This window comes from Hylobates moloch, unplaced genomic scaffold (genome assembly GCF_009828535.3).
Source record: "Hylobates moloch isolate HMO894 unplaced genomic scaffold, HMol_V3 SCAFFOLD_9, whole genome shotgun sequence".
Lineage (NCBI taxonomy): Eukaryota > Metazoa > Chordata > Mammalia > Primates > Hylobatidae > Hylobates > Hylobates moloch.
The window spans coordinates 721741-739171 of NW_026652284.1; the positions used below are offsets into that span (position 1 = coordinate 721741).

The 17431-nt window shown below is 52.0% G+C and overlaps 1 protein-coding gene across 5 annotated transcripts in view; it reads right to left on the reverse strand.

The window, feature by feature from the left end:
* Positions 1-17431, reverse strand: part of CUNH1orf159 (chromosome unknown C1orf159 homolog) — a 38298-nt gene that overhangs the window by 10213 nt on the left and 10654 nt on the right. For 2 of the 5 annotated variants that reach the window (XM_058443954.1, XM_058443953.1), the window contains 3 exons: positions 4121-4233; positions 3637-3730; positions 2551-2626 (listed from right to left, as the gene is read on the reverse strand). In XM_058443954.1, coding sequence (XP_058299937.1) covers positions 2551-2626; positions 3637-3708 — 148 coding nt within the window. In that variant the 5' untranslated portion in view covers positions 3709-3730; positions 4121-4233. Of the gene's footprint in view, positions 1-2550; positions 2627-3636; positions 3731-4120; positions 4234-6066; positions 10119-17431 lie in introns of those variants that run through there. The other 3 variants (XM_058443955.1, XM_058443956.1, XM_058443952.1) reach the window with 2 other exon arrangements.

Sequence of the window (17431 nt, forward strand, 5' to 3'; positions counted from 1 at the left end):
CTGAGCACCCCGGACCTGAGCACCCCGACCCTGAGTACTCCACACTGCGCACTCCACGCTGAGCATCCCGGTCCTGAGCGCTCCACACTGCGCACTTCAGAGAGCGGTAGACGGCAGCATCCAGAATGAACAGGCCTGTGGCGGGGGCTTGTGCTCTGCAGGACTGGAGGCTGGGCCCAGCTTCCACCACCCAGCCCTCGCGCCATGGACTCCCAAGAACCCCCACTGCAATGCCTGCCCCAGGCCCTCCCCCATGGCCTCCCCAAGACCCCCCCACGGCCTCCCCCAGGACCCCCCATGACTCCCCAGGACCCCCATGCCTCCACCAGGACCCCCCACGCCTCCCCAGGACCCCTCACGCCTCCCCCAGGACCCCCACGCCTCCCCAGGACCCCCACGCCTCCCCAGGACCCCCCAGGCCTCCCCCAGGACCCCCCACGCCTCCCCCAGGACCGCCCACGCCTCCCCCAGGACCCCCCACGCCTTCCCCAGGACCCCCATCTGCAGTGCCTGGAGCCGCTGCCTCTCACGCCATGTTCCCTCTGCCACCCAGGCAGGATAGGCCCACCTGCCAGCAGCACAGCCTCCTGCCCCAAGCTGATCCCGACCCTTGGTCCATCTGTCACCTCCACACCCTGGCACCCTCCCCGGGTCTCTCTCGGGGGATCCTGCAGAACCAAGCCTCATTCCCCCATCCAGGCCGACGCTGCACCTGAAGCCTCATTCCCCTCCGAGGCCGACGCTGTGCCTGAAGCCTCATTTCCGCCCACCGGCCAGGGCACCTTTAAGGACAGGAATTGACTCTTACTCCTTGACTTTCTAAATATCTCCAACACTTAGCCCAGAGCTGAGTAGACACACGCTTGATGCTGACTGCGGTGCGGATGCTGGTGCGGGCCACGGGTGGACCACACGCCTCGACCCTTCCTCACAGATTGATCTGAATACAAACGGGCTGTGGCGACACGGGGACCCCGCGGTGGAGAGTGGGCCTGAGACCCCGGCATGGTTGTGACAGGGGTCACTCTGCAGACACACCTCTTGGGAGAATGGAAGTCCACCTGCTCAGTCCTGCAGGGGTGGAGCTGTGCTCTCCCAGCACTGGGGGCAGCCTCTGTCTCCTGGCGTCTCCTGGCACAGGGCTCGGGCGGACTTCAGCAAGGCTCGCTCTGTCTGAGAGTCTCTGTCCCGGAGGCCGAAGAACGGAGTCCACGACAGGGAGCCAAACACCAGCGCAGCGCTGTCCCCAGAAGTGCCCACGGCCTCCCCAAGCGGAGACGTGACCCGGCTTCTCTACGAGCCGCCGAGGGCGGGGCCGCACGCAGGGAGAAGCGTATCTGACACCGCAGGCCTGGCCCCTCCCCACACGCGCCAGACAGTTCCCACCCTGCGCCTGTGCGTGGGGCCACCTCGGCCCTTGGACTTCACGACCCGCTGGCCTGGCCCCTCCATGGGCACCATGACTGCTGCATAGCTGCCTGCGCCCATGCAGTGCCTGGGGTACACAATCCCTCACAGGAGACGCCATGGCCCCAGCACTCTTGCTGCCATGGGGTGCCAGTGGAGTGGCTCTCACCCGGCCACCAGGGCTTCAGCATCAGAGGATGAGGGGCCCCAAGGTGCTCAGCTTCCTCCCAGCCCGTCCTCCCTCAGAGCGGTGCCCTCCTCCTCCTACCCTGTTTGTGCCTCAGATGTCATCACTGCCTTCCTGTGGCCTCCCCAACCCCCACGCCCAGCCTCGGACCCCCACGCCCAGCCTCCTGGCTGCCGCAGCCTCCATCTTGACCACGCCCTCCTCATGGGGCCCCTGGGTCCCCAGGAGCAGCCTTTCTGGGTTCTTCCATCATGGGAGGGCTGGACCCCCAGGATGGGAGTGCCAAGGCCCTTGGAGGTACAGCCTGGGCACCTCAGCCCCAAGTCCACCAAGGGCCACCAAGGAGTGGCCCTTGCACCTTCTCACTCTGTCCTCGCCTCCCCTGGCTGTTCCCACTGGCTGCCCCCACCAGCCTCAACCTCCTGACATCCAGCTGCCCCCAGACAGTTTCTTCCGCAGCCTCCCAGAACCTCCGATGAACAGGGCCTGCCCGTGGCACGCTGACACAGGCTGGCATCCTCTGGCGGCGTCCTGTTGATTGGCATTCCACTCCACGCACCAGGGACCAGCAGCACCTCTACCCGAGCACAGACAGGCAAAAATGTCTTGGGCTTTGCCAGAAGCCCCTGGAGCCAGGAATGCCCCGTGAGAATGGCTGAGCTCATGGGCCACTCCCTCAGACCCTTCTCCTAGCACCTTTCTGATCTCAGCTCCTGCCTCTGCTCCCAGCCCTCTGCCGGGCCAGTCTTCTCACGAGGCTGCCGCTCAAGGCCGCCCACCAGAAAGGAGGCTCAGATACCCTTCCTCAAGCTTCGCAGCCCTCACTGCACCGTCCACTCCCCCGGCCCCGCAGCACAGATGAGCACTATCCTTGTCACCGAGGGGAGGGACCTGGGCACACACACGCCAGTGGCTCAGTGGCTGGTCTGGAATCTGCTTGGGACAAAGTGGCTTACCTGGGCCACACAGGCTTGCGCCTGGGCAGCTGGCGTTGACGCCCACCACATCCACACAGCACTCGGGCAGCTGGGCCTGGAGGGGACATGGCAGTGAAACTTCAGGACGCGACTGCCAGACAGGCTCATGCTCAGAGCAGCAGCGGCTGAGGGGTACCGTGTGAGCACATCTCAACGCCCGCAGCTCCGGCCTCTTCTAGAGTCAGCATCGGGTGGCCCTCTGTCCCCTGTGGGTCTGGGAGCAAGGAGGGGACTCACGGCCACAGTGCACATCCCTGTGGGACCCCAGGTGGGCGGTCTCCAAGGAAAAGCTGGGCCTGGAAGAGTAAACCACCCCCAGGAGGTGGCACCCGCAGGCCGTGGCAGCGCCACCGACATTCTCTGCAAGTCTCTGGACGCCCTCCATCAGGGGTTTCCAGCTTGACCCCACAGAGGAAGTGCCCGGGCCTGGCTGGTGTTTCAGGGGATGAATTCACACCCGGGTGCCCAGGTGCTGCACAGGTGCGCTGGGTGCTGGCACTTACGGTGTGTGTGAGGGCCCATTCCCCGACCACAGGCAGGCTAGACAGGCCTAGGGGTCTAAGGGTGCCCTCAGCTTGTGTGTTAATAACAGCTGTGCTGTTTCTCGTGACCTGAATGCAGTGAATGGTGAGGGTGTCCAGGGGTGACTGCGGAGTGCGGGAGAGAATCCACACCGCCAGGGAGGGGCCCAGGTCCGGTCCCTCAAATGCCCCAGCCAGGCTAGTGAGGGGTCCCCACCCTCTACCCGCTCTGCCTGGGAGTCTGGAGCCGCTGCAGCTACACTCTGCGATAGCAACGTGCGGCGTGCTGTGCCGTCACCGCTGGTAGAGCTCCTCCCAGTGCGGGCCGGGATGCCTAATCAGGAGCTTACCCGGCAGGCAGCAAAGGGCTCCCCTCTGCGAGGCACAGGCCCCTCTGACCCCAACAGTGGACCCGGTCAGCACCTCTGGGGCTGGGACATCAGTGTCCTAAAGGTCGAAGAGTTAGACCCTCTAGGGGAAGGGCCCACCGCCCTCCACAGAGGTTCTGGCTTAGGCCGTGTGGACACGTGACGGAGGCACCTACCATGTTCTCCACGGACTTGCTGGCGACTCCCACCAGAAGGCCAGCCAGGAGGGCGAGGTGCCGCAGCGCCATGCTGGGAGCAGATGCGCAGAGCCTGCAACAGGGAGGACCATGCGGAGCCAAAGAGGAGTGGGGCCGAGGCAGGGTGGGTGGGGCCAAATAGAGATTTGGGGGTAGGAGGGGACGGGCCGAGGCAAGGAGGGCAGAGCCGAATGGATATGGGTGGGGCTGTGGTGGGGAGGGTGGGGCTAAATGGAGATGGGGTGGGGCTGAGGCGGGGAGGGTGGGGCCAAATGGAGATGGAGTGGGGCGGGGCCGCGGCAAATGACTGAGTTAAATGGAGATGGGGCAGGGCCATGGTGGGGTGCAGGGCCATGACAGGGAGGGCGGGACCAAATGGAGGTGGGGCGAAAGAGTGAAGGCTTGGGGCCTTTGGAGGCACGGGGTTGGGGAGGGGGGGGACGAGGTGTAGGCGGGGCCTTACCTGCCCCTCCAGGATGGGGGCTACCGACATCAGCCCTTTGCCCGCCTGGGAGGTCAGGGGTTAGCTCTGGTAGCTCCTGGGCTCAGCTGAGCCCTGCAGACCCCAGCCCAGTCCTGCAGATGAAGACAGCAGGTGAGGCCGCGGTCACACAAGGTCAAACCAGGTGGGCCGTGGCCTACAGTGCGGGGTCTGGGTCCAGTCCGGGCCCTCTGTCCACACCCTTGCTGGCCCCTGGCTGTCGAGCAGGGCGTCCTGGAGGGGCCGTCTCTGGGCTGTGGGGGCCTCGGCAGGGCTGTCTCCACAAGTGTTTCCCTCGAGCTGGCCTCCTGGCCTCCTGAGGGTGAGAGTGCCTGGGATACAGGCCCTCGGCCGGCCTTTGCTCAGGGAGCAGGTACGGAGCTCAGTGACCTAGGCTGCACGCGGTGGGCACCGGTCCTCCCGCACAAATCCCCTCTCTCCCCTGCACTTCCAGCCACAGGACCTGGTACCATGGCCCCGCCTTCCTAAGTAAAGGGAGGAAACGCCTGCCGGGCACACAAACCCTCAAGTGGTATCACTGCACTGGCTCAGGGGCCTCCCTGGCAGTTACCCCGAGAGGGGCTGAGGCCCAGCCAGGCCTGTGGGGCTCCTCTTGATGGGCCTAGGCCAGGGGTCCTGGGACAAGGGCTGTGAGCAGCAGGGAGACAGAGGCCCTGGAGGACACAGCTCGTCTGTGCACAGGGACGGTCCACTCTGTCACCCATTCCATGCTGGATTCAAGTCATGGCTTCAGGAACTGACCACGCTGCCTAAGTGTGAGCCTGCCGGAGGACTCTGGAAGGTGGGGGTGGTCGGAATGCTTGAGCTCAGGAGTTGGAGACCAGCCCGGGCAACACAGCCTGTCTTTACAAAAAGTTTAAAATTAGTCGGGCCTGGTGGCGGGAGCCTGAGGTCCCAGCTACTCAGGAGGCTTGGTGGGATGGTCACCTGAGCCCAGAAGGTGGAGGCTGCAGTGAACCGAGACTGCACCACTGAACTCCAGCCTATGCAAGGGGAACTCCTTCTCAAAAAAAAAAAAAAAAAAAAAAAAAAAAAAAAAAAGCATGCTTTCCTCTGATTCAGCTCCTCCTCTCTCTGATGTGAAATCCTTTTAGATGGAACGTGTTGAAGTCACAGACATGCTGCTCGCCCCACCCACAGAGTGCCATCAAGTCTTAGTTTTTCCTTTTGTCCCTTTAACATTTGCCCAGCAGAGACCGTCTTCCTCTGCTCAGTGGAAAACTCCAGGCCGGGCGCGGTGGCTCACGCCTGTCATCCCAGCACTTTGGGAGGCCGAGGCGGGCGGATCACGAGGTCAGGAGATCAAGACCATCCTGGCTAACACGGTGAAACCCCGTCTCTACTAAAAAAAAAAATACAAAAAATTAGCCAGGCGAGGTGGCGGGCGCCTGTAGTCCCAGCTACGCGGGAGGCTGAGGCAGGAGAATGGCGTGAACCCCGGGGGGCGGAGCCTGCAGTGAGCCGAGATCGCACCACTGCACTCCAGCTTGGGTGAAAGAGAGAGACTCCATCTCAAAAAAAAAAAAAAAAAAAAAGAAAACTCCAGACATCACAGACCCTCCTGCTCCCTCTCTGGTTAAAGGGCATCCTGAGGGACACATTAAGTCACAAAACATCATTTTGATTCAGGAACCAGAAGTCCAAGATTTCAATCAACACTTTCATCTGCTATTAGTCAACTTCATGGAGGTCTACTTTACACACAATAAACCACATCCATGTAAAGTACACAAGCGGGCGAGTCTGACCACCCCCTTGAAGCTGCCACCACAGCCGGGACGGCACCTGGTCCCACACAGCTGCCAGCACTCGCTGCGGCCCCCACGAGCCCAGGCTTCTGGCACCCAGAAGCTGACCAGACTGCAGCTGTATCTTCTAGGGTCTTATACAAAGTTGCAAACACTGACCTTTAGAGCCTTCCATGTTGTTTTATCTGCACTTTCTTCCTTTCCACAGCCGAAGGATTTTCCACCCTGTGGCCAAAGGTCGCCGCCTTTGCCCATTGCCTGCCAGTGGGTACCTGGGCTGCTCCCAGTTCCTGGTGACTGCATGGAGCTGTGGCCGAGGTCCTGGCACATGTCCTCATGTGGACATCTGTCTTCATTTCTCTTGGGAGCGGAGTGGCTGGCTCACAGGGAGGTGCACATTTAACTTTCTAAGAAACTGCAGCCGTCTTCCACAGTGGCTGTGCTGTGTGCCCTCCCACTGGCGACGTGGGTGCACGTAGGGTGTCCGTGCATATGCAGGAGGATCTCTGTGTTGTTACAATCTGCGTTTCCCTGAAGACTAATGATGGCATCTTTCCATGTGTTTATTAGCCACTCATGTATCTTCTTTTCTGAAGTGTCTGCTGCCGTCTTCTGCCCATTTTCTTTAATTGGGTGGAGTTGTAACATACACCTTTTTTTTTTGGCGGGGGTGGGGGGCATAGGGTTTCACTCTGTTGCCCAGGCGGGAGTGCAGTGGCGGGATCGTGGCTCACTGCAGCCTTGACCTCCAGGGCTTAAGCGATCCTCCTACCTCAGCCTCCCGAGTAGCTGAGACTACAGGTGCACGTCACCACCACGCTCAGCTAAAACATATTCTTCATCAGACTTATGTATTGCAAATATTTTCTTCCATCCTGTGGTTTGTCTTATCTTTTTTTTTCTTTTTTTTTGAGTCAGAGTCTCACGCTGTCACCCAGGCTGGAGTGCAGTGGTGCGATCTCAGCTCACTGCAAGCTCTGCCTCCCGGGTTCACGCCATTCTCCTGCCTCAGCCTCCCGAGTAGCTGGGACTACAGGTGCCTGTCACCACGCCTGGCTAATTTTTTGTATTTTTAGTAGAGACGGGGTTTCACCATGTTAGCCAGGATGGTCTCGATCTCCTGATGTTGTGATCCGCCCACCTTGGCCTCCCAAAGTGCTAGGATTACAGGCGTGAGCCACCTCGCCTGGCCCGTCTTATCATTTTCTTACGGACATCTTTTGAAGAGCAAATGTTTTTAATTTTAATGAAATTTTTAATAAAATTGAATACATCCATTTTTCCTTTTGTGGTTCTTGTTTTTTGTGTCCTAAGAAATCTCTGCCTTGGCCTCACAGTCACTAAGATTTACTGCTTTCTTCCAGAAGTGTTACGGTTTTAGCTTTAGCATTCTGAGCCACCTTTGTGTATGGTGAAATGCAGGTCAAGCGTCATTTCTTTCCTTATGTATAAACAGTTGCTAAAAAGACTTTTCTTTCCATGTGGAATTACGTTGACATCTTCATTGAAAATCAATGGACTATAGAGGTGGGGTCTATTTCTGGGCTTTCTATTCTGTTCCGCTCACCTGTGTGTCTATTCTTCAGGGACACTGTGGCTGACTGGATTACTGAAGCTGTAAGTAGAATAGAAACTTTGAAATTAGGGCATGTATCAGCTCCATTTTGATTAATTGCTTTGGCAATTCCAGGTCACATGTGTTTCCTATTTTAGACTCATTGTGTCAATTCCTACAAAAAAGTCTGCTGCGATTTTGACTGGGAGAGCTGATGTTTTAACAGGATTGAGTCTTTTCATCACGGACATGCTGTCTTTCTTCATCCCTCCACATCTTCTTCAATTTATCTCAGCAGTGTTTATAGTTTTCAGTGAACAGGTCTTGTATATCTTTTGTTAAGATAATTACTAAGTATTTTACTTTTTGTTATTACAAATAGAATGTAATTTCTGATTTCATTTTCCAATAGTTTGCTGCTACTATATAACGATAAAATTTTGCACATTAGCCTTGATTTCTGAAATCTTGCTAAATTCACTTAATAGTTCTAGCAATTCTCTGAAGCTTTCTTAGGATCCTCTACATAAATAATCACGTCATCTACAAATAAATACAGTTTTACTTCTTCCTTTCTAATCCTTGTGACTTCAATTTGCCTTTTTTCTTAGCTTATTGCAGTGGCTGGGACTTTGAGTATAATGTTGGACAGAAGAGTGAGTATGGGTATCATCCTTGTTCTTGATTTTAGGGATAAAATGCTCAATATTTCGCCATCAAAAGTACAACGTCTAGTGTAGGTTTTTCATAGATGTCCGTTTATCAGACTCAGGGAGTTTCCTTCTATTCTTAGTTTGCTGAGGTTTTTTTTTTTTTTTTAAATCATAAAACGGGTATAAATGTTTCCAAATGTCTCTTCTGCATCTATTTCAGTGATCGTCCTTTCCTTCTTTATTCTAGTAATATGGTAACGACAAAGATTGATTTCTGAATCAAAACAACCTTGCATCAATGGGATAAACCACGCTTGGCCGAGGTGTACTGCCCTCTTAGGCTATTGTTGGATTTCACCTGCCAATACCTTCGTAAGGATTTTTGCCTGTGTTCATGAAGGACAGTGGTCTATAATTTTTTTTAGGTGTCTTTGTCAGGTTTTGGTATTGGGTTATATTGCCTCATAAAACAAGCTGGGAAATAGGCCCTCCTTTTGTAAAGAGAGATGGGGTCTCACTCTGTTGCCAGGCTGGAGTGTAGTGGTGCAATCATGGCTCACTGCAGCCTTGAACCCCTGGGATCAAGGGATCCTCCCACCTCAGCCTCCCAAGTAGCTGGGGCTACAGGTATAATTTTTTTTGTACACAGGGTCTCACTATATTTCCAGGCTGGTCTCAAACTCCTGGCCTCAGGTGATTCTCCTGCCTCAGCCTCCCAAAGTGCTAGGATTACAGGTGGGAGCCACAGCACCCGTTCCCCCTCCTCTTATTGTCTGAAAGAGTTTGTGTAAGAATATCGTGGCTTCTTCTTTGAATGTTTGATAGAATTCACCGGGAAACCATGTATATTTGCAGGAGTTTTCTTGGTAGGTAGGTTCTCTGGCTCCATCCAGGTTCTCTTGGCTCACTGCACCTCCGCCCCCCAGGTTCATGCCATTCTCCTGCCTTAATTCAATTTTCTAAACAGCAGGAGGACCATGCTGATTTCCATCGCTTTTGACAAGTTATATTCTTCCCAGAGTTTATCCATTGCATTGAAATTGCTACGTTTACTGGCCTAAAATTGTTCATCATAGTCTCCTATTATTTTGAGACATGGTCTCGCTCTGTCACCCAGGCTGGAGCACAGTGGTGTGACCTCAGCTCACTGCAGCCTCAGTCTCCCAGGCCCAGGCCATCCTCCCACCTCAGCCTCCCAAGTAGCTGGAATACAAGCAAGTGCTGCCACACCTGGCTAATTTTTTGATGTTTTGTAGAGACAGGGTCTCACGATGAAACAAAACTGAAGCATGATGTTGCTGGTCCTGAACTCCTAGGCTCAAACAATCCTCCTGCCTCGGTCTCCCAAAGAGCTGGGATTACAGGTGTGAGCCACCACAGACGGCAGTAGTGTATTACTATGTCTGTGAGATCCTTATAAATAATGCCTCTTTTGTTCTTGATATTGGTGATTTGTGCTATCTTTCTATTTTTTTGAGACCAAGTCTCACTCTGTCGCCCAGGCTGGAGTGCAGTGGCATGATCTTGGCTCACTGCAACCTCTGCCTCCCGGGTTCAAGCGATTCTTGTGCCTCAGCCTCCTGAGTAGCTGGGATTACAGGCACCCGCCACCACACCTGGCTAATTTTAGTAGAGACGGGGTTTCATCATGCTGGTCAGGCTGGTCTCAAACTTCTGACCTCAAGTGATCCGCCCACCTTGGCCTCCCAAAGTGCTGGGATTACAGGAGTGAGCCACTGCGCCTGGCCTATCTTTCTATTTGTTTGTTTGCTTTTCAGACAGGTCTCTCTCTGTCGCCTGGGCTGGAGTGCAGTGGTGTGATCACAGCTCACCACAGCCTCAACCTCCTGGGCTCAAGCAATCCTCCCACCTCAGCCTTCCGAGTAGCCGGACTACAGGCTCGAGCCACCACGCCCAGCTCATTAAATTTTTTTTTTTTTTTATAGAGATGGAGTCTCCTTATGATTCCCAGGCTGGTCTTAAACTCCTGGGATCAAGCAGTCCTCCCACCTATGCCTCCCAAAGTGCTGGGATTACAGGTGTGAACTACCCACCTCACCTGGCTCTTTCTTATTTCTTAAAATTGACCATTCTTGGTAGAGGTTTGTCAATCTTTCCAATCGTTTAGGGAAAACATCAGCTTTTGATATTAAGTTTCTCCATTTTTCTCACGCTTTCGATGCCATCGATCTCTGTATTTGTCTTTATTTCCCTTTTTTGGCTTTGGGATTACTTTGTTCTTTTTTCCCTGGCTTCTGGGAGTGAATCTTAGGTCTCCGCTTTCATGCCTTTACACGCACTTACAGTTACAGAGTTCTAAGTATTACTTTAGCTACACCAACAATTTTGATGTTATATTTTCATCATCATTCAGTTGGAAATATTGTTTCTTCTTATTTTTTCCCCACCCAAGTTAGAATTTTTTTTTTTTTTGAAACGGAGTCTCACTCTGTCTCCCAGGCTAGAGTGCAGTGGTGCGATCTCGGCTTACTGCAAGCTCCGCCTCTAGGGTTTTTAAGCAATTCTCTGCCCCAGCCTCCTGAGTAGCTGGGATTACAGGTGTGCACCACCATGCCTGGCTAATTTTTTGTATTTTTAGTAGAGATAGGGTTTCACCATGCTGGCCAGGATGGTCTTGAACTCCTGACCTTGTGATCCACCCACCTCGGCCTCCCAAAGTGCTGGGATTACAGGTGTGAGCCACCACGCCCGGTCCCAGCCTGGAAATATTTTCTAACTTCCCATTTGAGTTCTTCTTTGACCCATGGTTTATTCAAAAGTGGGTTAATTTCCAAACATTTGAGTTTTTCCTATTTTATTTGTTGTTGATTTCTAATTTAATTCCTTTGTGCTCAGAAAGCGTACTTTGTATGATTCTTTTAAAATTCATTGGAACTTGTTTTAGGACACAGCAGTTGGTCTGTGCTGGAAAATGTATCATGAGAACTTAGGAGTATTTGTGTAACTTTTTCTTTTTTTTTTTTTTTTTGAGAAGAGTTTTGCTCTTCTTGCCCAGGCTGGGGTGCAGCGGCACCATCTCGGCTCACTGCACCTCCGCCTCCCAGGTTCACGCCATTCTCCTGCCTCAGCCTCCTGAGAGCTGGGATTACAGGTGCCCGCCACCACGTCCGGCTAATTTTTGTATTTTTAGTAGAGATGGGGTTTCGCCACGTTGGCCAGGTCGGTCCTGAACTCCTGACCTCAGGTGATCCACCCGCCTTGGGCTCCCAAAGTGCCTGGATTACAAGCTTGAGCCCCCACATGCAGCCTGATATGTGTAACTTCCTATAAATACCATTCAGGTCAAGATGATGATAGCGTTATTCAGATCCTCCATGTCTTGACTGATGTTTTTGGTCTATTGCTCTAAGAATCGGAGAGAGAGAGGTTAAAATCTCCGACTATGACTGTGAGTTGTCTATTGATGTTTTTGGTCTATTGTTCTAAGAATCAGAGAGAGAGAGGTTAAAATCTCCTACGATTGTGGGTTGTCTATTGATGTTTTTGGTCTATTGCTCTAAGAATTGGAGAGAGAGAGGTTCAAATCTCCTACTATGATTGTGGGTTGTCTATTGATGTTTCTGGTCTATTGCTCTAAGAATCAGAGAGAGAGAGGTTAAAATCTCCGATTATGATTGTGGGTTGTCTATTGATGTTTCTGGTCTATTGCTGTAAGAATTGGAGAGAGAGGTTAAAATCTCCGACTATGATTTTGGGTTGTCTATTGATGTTTTTGGTCTATTGTTCTAAGAATCGGGGCGAGAGGTAAAAATTTCCTACTATGATTGTGGGTTGTCTATTGATGTTTTTGGTCTATTGTTCTAAGAATCAGAGGGAGAGAGGTTAAAATCCCCTACGATTGTGGGTTGTCTATTGATGGTTTTGGTCTATTGCTCTAAGAATTGGAGAGAGAGAAGTTAAAATCTCTGACTATGATTGTGGGTTGTCTATTTCTCCCTTTAATTCTGTTGGTTTTGCTTCCGGTATTTTGAGGCTGTGTTAGTAGGCACATTCATAATTGATGTCTTCCCTCCCCTGCTTTCCCTTTGGTAATAACTCCGTATCTTGAAACTGATTTAATGTTACATAAATATAACCTCTCCCAGCTGGGTGTGGTGGCTCATGCCTGTAATCCCAGCAATTTGGGAGGCCAAGGCAGGCAGATCATTTGAGGTCAGGGGTTCGAGACCAGCCTGGCCAATGTGGTGAAACCCCATCTCTACTAAACATACAAAAATGAGCTGGGTAAAGTGGTGCATGCCTGTTGTCTCAGCTACTCCGGAGGCTGAGGTGGGAGGATCACTTGAACCCAGGAGGTGGAGGTAGCAGTGAGCCAAGATCATGCCATTGTACTCCAGTCTTGGAGACAGAGCAAGACTCCATCTCAAAAAAAAAAAAAAAAAATAGCCACTCCAGCCTTCTTATGCTCACTGATATATGTGTGTGTGTGTGTGTGGTTTTCGCAGTCACTTTCAGACTACTTGTGTTTTTCATATTTAAAGTGCATCTTTTAGCTGGGTGTGATGGCACATGCCCCTAATCCCAGCTATTCTGGAGACAGAGGCAGGAGGATCACTTGAGCCCAGGAGTTTAAGCAGCACTGGACTTCACCTTGGGCAAAAGGGCAAGACCCCATCTCTTAAAAACAAAAATACACACGGACATACACACAAACCACAGCACATCTTTTGTAGACAGCGTGTAGTAAATCTTGCTAATTTGTCCATTTTAGCAATCTCTGCCTTTTAACTGGAGAGTTTCGTTCATTAATATTTAATATAATTATCATTATGGGTAGATGTAGGTATGTTAATATTTAATGTAATTATCGTTATGGGTAGATGTTAATATTTAATTATCGTTATGGGTAGATGTAGGTATGTTAATAATATAGTTATAGTTATCTCACAGACTCAGTCTATTGGCTCACAGTCTATCAGCTCACAGTCTATCAATCAGCTCACAGTCTATCGGCTCACGGTCTGTCAGCTCACGGTCTATCAATCAGCTCACGGTCTATCAATCAGCTCACAGTCTATCAATCAGCTCACGGTCTATCAATCAGCTCACAGTCTATCAATCAGCTCACGGTCTACCAGCTCACGGTCTACCAGCTCATGGTCTGTCAGCTCACGGTCTATCAATCAGCTCACGGTCTATCAATCAGCTCACAGTCTATCAATCAGCTCACGGTCTATCAATCAGCTCACAGTCTATCAATCAGCTCACGGTCTACCAGCTCACGGTCTGTCAGCTCACGGTCTATCGGCTCACGGTCTGTCAGCTCACGGTCTGTCAGCTCACGGTCTACCAGCTCACGGTCTACCGGCTCACGGTCTATCGGCTCACGGTCTATCGGCTCACGGTCTGTCAGCTCACGGTCTACCGGCTCACGGTCTATCGGCTCACGGTCTATCGGCTCACGGTCTGTCAGCTCACGGTCTACCGGCTCACGGTCTATCGGCTCACTCGGTCAGGTCTCAGTCCTTACCAGTCCTCTATCGGTCACGGGTCCACGGGACCGGCTCACGTCTGTCACCACGGCGCCGGGTCACGGTCAGTCACGGTCTGTCGGCTCACGGTCTGTCGGCTCACGGTCTGTCGGCTCACGGTCTGTCGGCTCACGGTCTGTCGGCTCACGGTCTGTCGGCTCACGGTCTATCGGCTCACGGTCTATCAGCTCACGGTGTGTCAGCCCATGGTCTATCGGCTCACGGTCTATCAATCAGCTCACAGCCTATCGGCTCACAGTCTATCAGCTCACGGTCTATCGGCTCACGGTCTGTCAGCTCACGGTCTGTCAGCTCACGGTCTGTCAGCTCACGGTCTGTCAGCTCACGGTCTGTCAGCTCACAGTCTAACAGCTCACGGTCTATCGGCTCACGGTCTGTCAGCTCATGGTCTGTCGGCTCACGGTTTATCAGCTCAGTCTTCACAGTGCTGTGCTGTGTGTGATCTGTTGTTTTTCTCTGGCTGCTTTCAAGATTTTTAAAGTTAATCTTTAGTTTTTAATAGTTTTTGGGCCGGGTGCGGTGGCTCACACCTGTAATCCCAGCACTTTGGGAGGCCAAGGCAGGGGATCACCTGAGGTCAGGAGTTCGAGACTAGCCTGGCCAACATGGAGAAACCCCATATCTACTAAAAATACAAAAATTAATCGGGCGTGGTGGCAGGCACCTGTAATCCCAGCTACATGGGAGGCTGAGGCAGGAGAATCGCTTGAACCGGGAGGTAGAGGTTGCAGTGAGCCGAGATCGCGCCACTGCACTCCAGCCTGGGCAACAAGGGCAAAACTCTGTCTCAAAAAAAAAAAAAAAAGTTTTGAAGTGATGGGTCCAGGTGTGGTTTTATTCACATTTATCCTGTTTGCGATTCTTAAAACTATACATTTATGTCTTTCACCAAATTTGAAAGTTTCTGGTTACTGTTTCTTCAAGTACTTCTGTCCACTGTGCCTCTCCTCTCCTGGACCTCTGTAATTACCCGAGTGTTAGACACATCGATATCACCTGCAGGTCCCTGAGGCTTAGACATTTTGTCGATATCACCTACAGGTCCCTGAAGCTCTGTTCATGGTTTTGTTTTTCCCTCCAATCACTTCCACTTTTTTTTTTTTCCAGCTTGGACGATTTCTATTCCTCTGCCAATTTTCTCTGTTATTTCCCTTCTATTATGTTCATTCAATGAATTTTAAAATTTCAGATCTTGGCCAAGCACAGTGGCTCACACCTGTAATCCCAGCACTTTGGGAGACTGAGGTGGGTGGATCACCTGAGGACAGGAGTTCAAGACAAGCCTGGCCAACATAGCAAAACCCTGTGTTTACCAAAAAAAAAAAATTTGCCGGGTGTAGTGGTGGGCGCCATAGTCCCAGCTACTCAGGAGGCTGAGGCAGGACAGTCACTTGAACCTGGGAGGTTCAAGTTGCAGTGAGTCGAGACTGTGCCACTGCACTCCAGCCTGGGTGACAGAGTAGGACTGTCTCAAAAATAAATAAATAAATAAAATAAAATTTCAGATTTTTTTTTTTTTTGAGACAGAGTTTCGCTCTTGTCCCCCAGGCTGGAGTGCAGTGGCACGATCTTGGCTCACTGCAACCTCTGCCTCCTGGGCTCAAGCGATTCTTTGCCTCAGCCTTCCGAGTAGCTGGGATTACAGGAGCCCACCACCAAGCCCTGCTAATTTTTTTTGTTGTTGTTTGTATTTTTAGTAGAGACGGGGTTTCACCATGTTGGTCGGGCTTGTCTTGAACTCCTGACCTCAGGTGATCCGCCCTCAGCCTCCCAAAGTGTTGGGATTACAGGCGTGAGCCACCGCGCCCAGCCAGATCTTGTGTTTGACCTAAAATTCCCATTTGGCTCATTTAAACATGCTTCCTCTGCTGAGATTTCCGGCACTTTGCTTACTATGCATGCATTTCCCTTTTCTTCACTGAGCACAGACACTAAACCTGCTGCAAAGTGCTTTTTTGATTATTCCAACAGCTAGGTCATAATACAATTGATATCTGTTGTCTTTCCCTTTGAGAATGGCTCACATTTTCCTGGCTCTTCATATGCTGAGTAATTTTGAACTGTATCCTGTACATTGCAGACGTTACATTGTGGAGACACTGGATTCTGTGATATTCCTCTGAAGAGAATCAATGTTTCTACTTAGCAGGCAATTAATTTCATTAGATTCTAACTGCAAAGGCTCAGGTCACTGCATGGCACCGGGTGCACGCAGGGGTCAGGGGTTTGCCAGAAACAAGTGGCATCTGCACACAGGACTCCTCCTCTCCGGCTCTTTCTGGGGCTTCTACTCTCATTTTCGAGGAGCTATTGGTGCCTAGCTCCTTCCCCTGTCTGCTCCTGGAACAAGGAAGATAGTGTACTTTCTTTTTTGTTTGTTCGTTTTTTGGAGACACATTCTCCCTCTGTCGCCCAGGCAGGAATGCAGTGGCAGCGATCCTCTCACCCCGGCCTCCTGAATAGTTGGGACCTCAGATGCACACCATTACACCCAGGTAATGTTCTTTTCTTTTGTAGAGACTGTGTTGCCCAGGCTGGTCTCGAACACCTGGCCTCAAGCAATTCTCCGTCTCAGACTCCCAAAATCCTGGGATTACAGGAGTGAGCTGCCCTGCCAGACAGTAGACTTACTTTTTTTTTTTTTTTTTTTTTGAGACAGAGTCTCGCTCTGTTGCCCAGGCTGGAGTGCAGTGGCGCAATCTCAGCTCATTGAAGCCTCTGCCTCCCAGGCTCACGCAATTCTCCTGCCTCGGCCTCATGAGTAGCTGGGATTACAGGCACCCACCACCACACCTGGCTGATTTTTTGTATTTTTAGTAGAGACGGGGTTTCACCATGTTGGCCAGGCTGGTCTCAAACTCTGACCTCGTGATCCACCTGCCTCGGCCTCCGAAAGTGCTGGGATCACAGGCGTGAGCCACTGCGCCCGGCCCAGACAGCGGACGTTCTATCAGTGCGTTAGTCACCCCACACTGTCATGTGGGGACTGTGGCTGCCCTCAGGGCAAAGATGCAAAAACAGGAAACTGTGCTGGTTGCTTCCTCCAAGTCAAAACTTCCCTCCAAAATTTGCATTCTCCAGGGCCCTCAGGGAGCTGTTTTTCACACTCTGTCCATGGTTATGGTTGTGCCGTGGCAGGGTCACTCTGTTAGAAGTTTATTCTTTCCCACTGAAGTAGAACCCCATCATACGGCTTTCTGTGTCCAGAAACCAATGTGATTTTAGTTTCTAGATGGTGGGCGCCGGTGTTGCTTCCCAGGTGCTCAACTCTGGGCAGTAACAAGCCTGCGCTGTCCGGACATGGTGGCTCACACCTAGAATATCAGCTATCTGGGAGGCTGATGCAAGAGGACTGCTTGAGCCCAGGAGTTCGAAGCCAAAGTGCAGATGCATTCGAGCTGGTCGAGCCAGGAATGCAACTGCTCTCCAGCCTGGGCAACGGAGCGAGGCCCTGTTTCAAAGGGAAAAAAAAAAAAAAGCTTTGGCAGCAGAGAACTTGGAGAACATGGACTGAAAGGATAAGTCTTTTTGTGCCACAGATCCTGGGTCTCCAAGGGATGTAAACCTGTTCACTGTCCAACAGCAGCAACAATCAACACTTACAGAGCATTGCCACATGCCAGACACCACGCGGAGGGATTTATACACACAAACTGACTTCACCAATGTCAACGATGCCTCTTATCGCCCCACTTTAAAGATGAGGAAAAGACTTGCGAAAGACCACACGGTGAGTAGGCAGCGGGGTTAGGCCCAGGCCAGGCCCTCTGGCTCCAGAATAAACTGGTGTCTGACGGTTTTCA